This window comes from Lynx canadensis, chromosome A3, assembly GCF_007474595.2.
Source record: "Lynx canadensis isolate LIC74 chromosome A3, mLynCan4.pri.v2, whole genome shotgun sequence".
Classification (NCBI taxonomy): Eukaryota; Metazoa; Chordata; class Mammalia; order Carnivora; family Felidae; genus Lynx; species Lynx canadensis.
The window spans coordinates 110,073,676-110,083,643 of NC_044305.1; the positions used below are offsets into that span (position 1 = coordinate 110,073,676).

Genomic DNA, 9,968 nt, shown 5'->3' on the forward strand with positions numbered 1-9,968 from the left:
TTTAAATCACAGAACACAGTTACTTGGATAAAATGATTTACAATTGATTTTAAGACTTTAAATTTATGCACATTTATAACTATACTGTTTGGAATAGCATTTGAGCTTTTCCAAAGAGGAGTCAAGTCACATCCCCAAAGGCAAAGGAATTAAAAGCAAAAATGAACTGTTGGGACCTCATGAAGATAAAAAGCTTCTGCACTGCAAAGGAAACAATCAACAAAACTAAAAGGCAACCGACAGAATGGCAAAAGATATTTGCAAATGACATATCGGACAAAGGGCTAGTATCCAAAATCTATAAAGAACTCACCAAACTCCACACCTGAAAAACAAATAATCCAGTGAAGAAATGGGCAGAAAACATGAATAGACACTTCTCTAAAGAAGACATCCAGATGGCCAACAGGCACATGAAAAGATGCTCATCAGGGAAATACAAATCAAAACCACACTCAGATATCACCTCACTCCAGTCAGAGTAGCTAAAATGAACAAATCAGGAGACTATAGATGCTGGCGAGGATGTGGAGAAACGGGAACCCTCTTGCACTGTTGGTGGGAATGCAAACTAGTGCAGCCGCTCTGGAAAACAGTGTGGAGGTTCCTCAAAATATTAAAAATAGATCTACCCTATGACCCGGCAATAGCACTGCTAGGAATTTACCCAAGGGATACAGGAGTACTGATGCATAGGGACACTTGTACCCCAATGTTTATAGCAGCACTCTCAACAAAAGCCAAATTATGGAAAGAGCCTCACTGTCCATCAACTGATGAATGGATAAAGAAGTTGTGGTTTATATACACAATGGAATAGTACGTGGCAATGAGAAAGAATGAAATATGGCCTTTTATAGCAACGTGGATGGAACTGGAGAGTTTTATGCTAAGTGAAATAAGTCATACAGAGAAAGACAGATACCATATGTTTTCACTCTTATGTGGATCCTGAGAAACTTAACAGAAGACCAAAGCCGGGGGGGGGGGGAGGGGGGAGGAAGAAAAAAAAAAAGGGTAGAGAGGGAGGGAGCCAAAACATAAGAGACTCTTAAAAACTGAGAATAAACTGAGGGTTGATGGGGGGTGGGCAGGCAGGGAGGGATGAGCACTGGGTGTTGTATGGTAACCAATTTGATAATAAATTTCATATTAAAAAATAATATGGGGATAAAAAAACAAAGAGGAGTCAAGTTTTATACCAAATGATTAGTTTTCAATTCTGTTTGAAGAAAGTAATATTTATTCTGAATATAAAATAAATCTGTTTTTCATTTCTCATAATTTCATTTTTTAAATCAATTTAGTTTTGTATTAATAATATTATTTGACACAGCTCACTACTGATTAGACTGTAAATCAAGTTGTGTCTCTTAAAATCTCAAATATGAAGCTTCTCATTGGATACAGAAAGTCAGGAAATAATTTCTCAGATTGTGAAAAAGATACTATAGAATCTTTTTGATTTTTGGCTTTTTAACCACTGCTTTCTGTCTTTAGGCTTAATCCAGACAATTACATTTTAGGTTGCAGTTGACAAAGGAAGCTGTGTACATATATATTGTTGTTTTAATCTGAGAACTAGCTTTAAAAATAATTACCATGGTGTGTTTGTGTGTGTGTGTGTGTGTGTGTGTGTGTGTGTCTGTCTGTCTGTCTGTCTCTCCTTCTCCCTCTCCCTCTCCCTCTCCCTCCCTCCCTCCCCCCACTCTTTTCCTTGCAAAAATTTCCCTCATTCCATTTTGGCTTTCTTCATTTTCTCTTCCCGATCTGTTGGCCTTTGTTTTTTTCTGAGGTCTTAGGAGAATTGTTTGGAGAAATACACACGAATAGAGTTTTGAACTATTTGGATGTAAAAGAGAGGGGTGAAAAAATAAAAACTGATATTATGGAATAAGAAAAGGAGAAACTTTTTTTTGTCAAGAAATAATAGGTTTTAGACTCTCAATAAATTTAAAATCAATTTAAATATATGACTTAAAGGTACAGTAGTAAAATACAGATAACAATATGAAACTAAGAAGGATGTGAACATTTTTGGAATTACCTTCAGAAATTGTAGTCAATTCTTAGAATGTCCTGAGTGGTAAATACTGACTTTAATGACTGCTACAAATTAATAAGATGTCAAGTCTGGTGGATGAGATGGATGAACTAAACTCGGCAATCCCAATTTTCTCTTTAAGTGTGTGACAATAAAGTCATGTGACTTTTTGCCTGATACTAGAAACATTTTCTGAAGAAAACTGCCAAAAATGTTTTGAACAAAGGCAACATTATTGGAATAAGTGATAATTACTTTGAGTTATAATAATAATGTCCTGACATTTTCTTTTTTAAATATATCCTTTTTTTTTTTTAAATGTTTATTTACTTTTGAGAGAGAGCGAGTGAGTGTGAGAACACAGGCAGGGGAGGGGCAGAGAGAAATGAGAGAGAGACACACACAGAATCCAAAGCAGGCTCCAGGCTCCGAGCTGTCAGCACAAATCCCGACATGGGGCTCAAATCCACGAACCGCAAGATCATGACCTGAGCCTAAGTCGGACGCTTAACTGACTGAGCCACCCCAGGTGCCCCTGTCCTGACATTTCCTAAATTATCAGTTTGATTACTTTAGAGTTGTATAAATTATCAGTTTTATTACTTCAGAGCTGTACTTTTATTCTTTTCTACTGTGACTACCCCTGCTTGTTTATTTTTTTACTACATTGTTCTTTTCTGTAATTTAGCAGATTTTTAAAAAATTAAAGTTCAGACCAAAAACATGTTTCAAGGTAAAAGTAAATTTCTTATAGAATTAAAAAGGATGGAGGTTTTTGTTTTAAAAATCAGAGTAGACTCACTTTCTGTTCATTAATGTCAGTGGTGATTTGTGATAAAGTCAAAGGTATTTGAAGCAGGTAATTGAGGTCTTGTCAGTCCAGTGAAAAGTAAGCCATTTCTACATTACAAGCTGAATACAAATACTTGCAGGAGTTTTTTAGATTCATTGCTCAATTTATTCCTAGTGTTCTTTGCATTTTGCTTACATGTCTGATTTACCATTAAGTGGAGAAACTTCCTTAAAAGTATTACTAAGTAAAAACTCTTTTGCTTCCTTCCATCATTTGATTTCTATCATAATTATTTTCTAGATCTCAGCGTAATTGAAGCTATTCTCAGAAACCTCTCTCTCAGAATACATGGGATATTTTACTTAAAGTATTTCTTTTCTTTTGTTACTCTCCTGCTAGATCCTACAGAGGATAATGCTCAGTGGTATGTTATCTCTGGAGGAAAGAAAAAAAAAAACAACAACTACAGGCTGAGCTTTGAAACTAAAGTCTTTGTTAAGGACCATTTAAATTGAGTATAACTGACTGAGCTTACTCCACGTGGTCAAGTGACTTTTTCTTTTATTCTTAGATAACAGGCTCTTAGTACTGGAAAAAGATTACCTTCAGTTTTTAAGATGTCATATTTTTAGGGACCACAAGAAAATCCAATAGAGTACCCTAATATTACCATTATTTTTATCTATATTTAGCTATATTTTCTATTATGTGAATGTAAATTCGTAATAACTTTACTAAGATTTAAAAAAGTTTAACTCTTTTTGAAATAATTTTAAATATGCAGAGTTTCAAAAATAGTACAAGAACTAGTTACATTTCACACGGATTCATCAGTTTCTACCATGAAACAGTTCATGTACTGTGATACGGGCCTAATGACATGTGGCCTGCTTCTCTCATTGTGCGTATAATTGAAATTCTTTGAAAGTTACTGTATAGGGCACAAAAAATACTGTTAGGATGCTGACTATTTGAAGATTCCAAACACGGTAGACTGTCAAATGATAACCATTTCTATTATGATGAGAAAGAGAAGATTATACATTTCAGAAGCTCTCTTTGTCATATTTGTCTTCAGATGATAACCATGTGATAAAGAATATCTAGAAAGAGTGGAGATTTAAATTTGGTTATCATCTACTTGTAAGTAATGATGGAACTTTATTAAAGCTGCAGAAATATCATAGATCATCAGAGAATGAGAAATGTCTGTGGCCCCACGCTCAGCGCTAGGTGGCACCCATTGATTGCAGGTGGTGGAAAAGAAAATTCTCATTTGTAAGTACCTCTACATTTGTCAGTATGGTATTGTTCAGGCACTTTTTCTTTCCTAACATTGATATTGAGAATACAGTCACAGAATAAATTAACTAAAGACATATTAAAGTCACAAAGTCTCATAGGTGAGCATTCAGTCCTCTTAAATGAAGAAATAGTAGCGTTAACTAACTTTGTTGCTCTTTTTTTTTTTTCTTTTTCGCAGCCACCTCTTCCTGTCAAATAAATAGAGTCATCAGCCATCCTACTCTTCCCATCAGCATCACTGCTCATGAAGACAGGCACATCAAATTCTATGATAACAACACAGGTAAGTGTTTATTACAGAGTGATCAGTGTTAAGATAAATAAATAAAACCCACTGTAAGTAGGCTGACTTGGGTGTCTGTTAGTGGCTATATAGTCTAGGAATAAGCATGGAAACAAACACTCTTCCAGCTCAGTTTCTGTTCATTCTGTCCAAATCTGCTAAGAACTAGTCTTCATGATAGCATATAAAATCATCTTAGGTTATTTAAGTCATTTACTTAATGTTTTATTTATTTTTGAGAGACAGAGTACAAACAGGGGAGGGGCAGAGAGAGAGGGAGACACAGAATCCAAAGAAGGCTCCAGGCTCTGAGCTGTCAGCACAGAGCCCGATGTAGGGCTTGAACCCACGAACAGTGAGATTCACGACCTGAGCCAAAGTTGGATGCTTAACCAACTGAGCCATCCAGGCGCCCCTCATCTTAGTTTATTTAATAATAAGTAGATACTATGTTTTGGCCCTAGCACCAAGGTTATCACTAGGGACACAATTGAAAAGGTCATTCAAATACCAATAAAATTGATCTCTTGCTGTGAATATGTTGGGGAAAAGTAGAAACATGTTAGAAGTAAGAGGCATATGATCATTATATTTTGTTTAAAATTGTTCAAGTTTGGGGTGCCTGGGTGGCTCAGTCAGTTAAGCATCTGACTCTTGATTTCAGCTCTGGTCATGATTTCACAGTTCTTGAGTTTGAGCCTCGGTTCATGAGTTTGAGCCCCATGTCAGGCTCCACACTGACACTGCGGAGCCTGCTTGGGATCCTCACTCTCTCCCTCCCTCTCTCTCTCTCTCTTTCTCTCTGCCCCTCCCCAGCTCACAGTTTCTCTGTAAATAAATAAACTTTAAAATTGTCCAATGTTGGAGAGCCTTAGTGTTGGAGATAGAAACCCCTAAGTCATTTGTTTTTTTGATTCAGTTTTCCATAGACTACTCTTTTCAGTATTATAATATTGACTGTCTGGTCCTGATTGATTTGAATTACTATATGTAAGGTGGGGAGGGTATGTGGGCTTTCCCATTTTTTATTAGCTTTCATTCACTAGTCAGAAGGAAATTCCTGAAGAGCTGTGTTCAGAGGAAAACACTCCATATTGGCAGCCATATTTACCTGAGTATCTGCTATTAGCTTTGTAGATATATTAACTTTTGCTGACTTTGCTTAGCTGTGAGTAATGAGTAATTTAATATTTTAATCCCTTTCTATATGTTGTTTCCACCAATATTGTGGCCAGGTTTTCCCTCCGTTCCTTTGTCTTCCCGTCTCTTCTGTTCTCACAACCCATATAATTTGCCTGTAGCTAAAGGATGCAAAGTAGGTGATTCATGTCTTAGTCTTAGTTAATGAACATGGCTTAAGGGAATATTTGTGTATAAATGACTGACTTTTATATTGCTATTTGAATGACAGAAGTATAATCTGAAATTTAAGCTTTTGTTTCTCATTACCATGGCTAGAGCAGGAGGGAGACCCATTGTTTTAGCTGTGATGGAAAAAGCTATTGATGCAGTAAGTACACAGAGAGGGGTGACTGGAGAAATCAGTGTAACATGGTAACTGGCGTATGTTCAGGATGAGGAAAGCTGTTAATAAAGAGTAACAATCTCTTTTTCCCAAAGGCAAACTCATCCACTCCATGGTAGCCCATCTAGAAGCTGTTACAAGTTTAGCAGTTGATCCCAATGGCCTGTACTTGATGTCTGGGAGTAAGTACATCAACTATGGATTATTTATTTATCCTTACTATTTTCATGTTAATGTAATTTTTCCTTTCAATTTCTTTTTCTTTTCTTCTTTTTTTTTCTTTTCTTTTGATACAGGTCATGACTGTTCAATACGTTTATGGAACCTAGAAAGTAAGACGTGTATCCAAGAGTTTACAGCTCATCGGAAAAAGTTTGAAGAATCAATTCACGATGTAGCTTTCCACCCATCCAAATGCTATATAGCCAGTGCTGGGGCTGATGCACTGGCCAAAGTCTTTGTATGACACAATGCATCATCTTCACCTTCTAGCTCTTTATAAATAATCAACTGCACAAAAGAGATACAGAAGACCAGGGCAAGAATCAACCTGTCCTGCCCTTTTGTTCTGCCGAAGGAGCACAGAGAACATTTGTTAAAGTATAGTTTTGCAATTCGTATACTGTTTTCTAAAACTAAGGTTTGTTCTGGTTGCTGCAAGCTCAGCTGAATCTGTGAGCCTGAAACCTGTTTCAAAATTTCCCCCAATAGGAGCTATTATTTCTGAGGTTGTTCTAATTCGCTAGGCAGGCCTGAGCGAACATAGGTTTAGCCTGTCCCTATTGAGTAAATAGGGCATGCTATAAGGGATAATTAAAAAGCTTGATGACTGGGAATGATAGAGGAAGAACAGAAATTTAGACCCAGTTCTCCCCTGAGAAATCTTGTTAACCACATTAGGTAGTCAAAACAGTAATCTTTACCATATCTGCTGTACTAACCCCGATGTGCATAATGAGCAGGCAGTGTTCAAATGAGTTTTTAATTTAGCTCTCCTTTCATCTGTGCACATAAAAGCACCTGGCAAAGCATTTTACCATTAGGGGAAAAAAAGAAATGCAATAATATGTTAAATATATTATTATTCAAAAATGCTAAACAAATATTTAGTTTGTAAGCAGATTTCTATATTGTATTACCTTTTTGAAAATAGATTTGGTACCATTGTAAAGTTAAGCTGTCAAAAACAGTCACCATTATCAATAGTCAGTAGAGTCTGCTTTTACTAAATAATTTAACTTATTCAGGTTCAAGATTCTGTTTATTTTTAAGGGCAAGCAGGGCATATCTTGATAATTTCTATTAATTTTAAAATTCACTTTATTCATGTGATATTTCTAGTACCAGAGTGGTTATCTCATATTGATGAAATCTTACCTTTTAGTGGTTGAAAAGATGGAAGTTATCTGTGAGTACTTGTTTTTCAAAATCCACATAACCATGCTTCGGATGACCTCTTGCTTTTTCTTTGTCTCTCATATTCAAATTATCTGACACCTACCAAAAACAGTTTATAATTATGTTTTGACAGTCCAAAGGGTATGGTTAAGGTCAGGCAGCTGCTTTTGCAGTACTAAATAAAGCACCTGGTTTGTGCCCCAGAAGTCTTCCATTAATCTATCCAAGAAGAAGAGCCCGCTGGAAATCTGGATGGAAGAGTTCAGTGCATCCCTTGGTTAAAGAGTTTTCTCTTTCCCTTCCCCTACCCCTCCATTCTTTAATTGGAGTACACAGCGTGTTTTAATAGGCAGTGTGTCAGTATTGTTTCTGTGGAAAACTGTCATAAAGGACCAGGGTTCCTTGAGCTCACCTAGGTTCCTTGAGCTCACCTAGCCTGTGACCCACATGTGACCAGCTCTTAAGATTCCCATGACCCCACTCTTTGGACCTAGTGTCTTCACATTCTTTTGTTTGCCCCAAATGTCAGAGACCAGTGTAGAAATTAGGAATAAATTATTAATGCCCAACTTTTCAGCAAAATGTATATATAGTAGTTTTCATACTTAAAATCCATATCCATAAATGTTTTAATCTTTTAATATAATTCCTACATTCCTCTCCCAACATATTCCATTGTCGTAACAATGACACTTCTGATGATATGTATATTTACTCTGAAAAAGTATTCTGGTGGTGATATGGATAGTAATTGACAATTTTTCTTTAAAATTTCTGCTTTTCTGCCTCTAGAGTTTTGCAGCATACAAGCTAGATTTGCCTGGTTGATAGACAGATATACTTTAATATTTTGACACAGCTACCTTGTCATTTCATCTGTGCTTTGGTTCACAGTGGGCTCAAGGGACTCCTTTCTATAATCGAATGAATTGACCTGGACTTGAACTCCCAGGTGAATGTTTATATTCCCATGCAGATATAGAAGTCCACATTGTGTTTGGTTCATTCCTCTTTTTGGTTCTTCAGTGAGTAAAAAAAAATGGTGTTGCTAACCTAACATTTATATAAGTATACTGGAAAATCCAGTCGGGTGCCCTTACTTGGCATGTTTATGATGGACTAAGCTATTGTTTTACCACTTACTGCTTAAATTACCTCGCAAGGTCTCCAGTGCCTGCTTTACTTACATCACTGAAATTCTCAAAACCAAGAAAGTCTCTTCCCTTACGTTTTATACCTCCTGGTTGAAATTTCTCTCTTCGTGAGTGGAAAATGACCATGAGATAGGTAAACTGTGGTGCAGATGATGGAGCTTTGGAAGTTCTTTAGCCAGCCAGTGCCGGGCCATTGGAGACCCTAGACAGAAACAGATTCCTCTCCACTAGCACTGTGTGATCACAGCCTAGAAATGAGCCAAAGCTGTCTTCCAGCCAGAGAGAAGCATAGACATGTATCTGCTTTCCCCGCCAGCCTGTCAGAAATTTAATCCCCCAAATGAACAAATTCAAGATTCACACAGTCATTGAAATGCTTTCATAGTGCTTGGTTTGTAAATATTTTGGGTGAAATGTATTGGGAGAGTATGAAAATCAGCAGGAGACATGGTCCCTGCCTTATTTTCATATGCTATGAATACATCTCTGGGACTTGCAGCACCCTTCTCAAAACCCAGATGTCATATGGAGCTCATTTGCTACTCGAACCCTAGACAGGTATTTAACATAGGTGATATAATGACCTTCAGTATTTTTCTATTGAACAAGTTTAGCGATTTTTGCCATTAAACAGATAATTAGTTATGCAAAGTATTTAGCTTTTATAATCATTTTAGTTATGACTAAAAGGGGGGAAATTATGCTGCATCACTGATAATGAACTTTGTGAAAAATTTTTGTTTATCTGACTTTCATTCCTTCAGTATTCTTGCTATAAATTTCTTTTGGAGATAATGATAAAGATTTATTTGAAAATGTCTAAAATGTATGTATATTTTATAAATATATATTATATATATTGTAGGAATATATATAATATATATAGACTATATATATTATATATATATTTTATATATATATATATATATATATATATATATATAAACCATAGGTGCATTTTACTGTTTTGTATTTTCATTCTTAGAGGTCGTGTACACCACAGGTAATGATGAGTATGATGAGTGTTGTGCTGTTTGCTTTTGCAGTATAATATATAGTTCTAAATGTTTCAATTACTGTATATACTATATTCATTATAGGCTAGCATGCTTGTTTTAAAGACTGTCATTCTAGTTTATTAAAATCTGAATGTAAGAAAACCTGGCTATTCAAATGTGAATTGAAAAATATTTCATTCTCAGTACTGAACTATTTCCATTGAACATTCAGGATTTTTTTTAACAAAACAGATATCATCAAGAAGGCAATAGCTAGAGAATGAGAGGTGCCTTTAAAATAAAATACAAATGCAGCCTTACAGTGAGGATGAGGATTGAGCTGGGGGGGGGGGGGGCTATGGCAGAGAGAGATTGAGAGACAGAGAGAGAGTGAATGTGTGTGTGCACGTGTGCGTGTGTGTTTGCCAGTCTGTGAAGATCCTGATTTGTGACCATCAATGTCTTTTC

At 36.1% G+C, this 9,968-nt stretch overlaps 1 protein-coding gene across 4 annotated transcripts in view; it reads left to right on the top strand.

Annotated features, from left to right (window-relative positions):
- The window catches only part of STRN (striatin), a 91,354-nt gene extending 82,116 nt beyond the window's left edge, over positions 1-9,238 (top strand). For all 4 annotated transcript variants that reach the window (XM_030311312.1, XM_030311313.1, XM_030311314.1 and 1 more), the window contains 3 exons: positions 4,321-4,425; positions 6,046-6,132; positions 6,247-9,238. In XM_030311312.1, coding sequence (XP_030167172.1) covers positions 4,321-4,425; positions 6,046-6,132; positions 6,247-6,416 — 362 coding nt within the window. In that variant the 3' untranslated portion in view covers positions 6,417-9,238. The remainder of the gene's footprint in view (positions 1-4,320; positions 4,426-6,045; positions 6,133-6,246) is intronic.
- Positions 9,239-9,968: the final 730 nt, after the last annotated feature.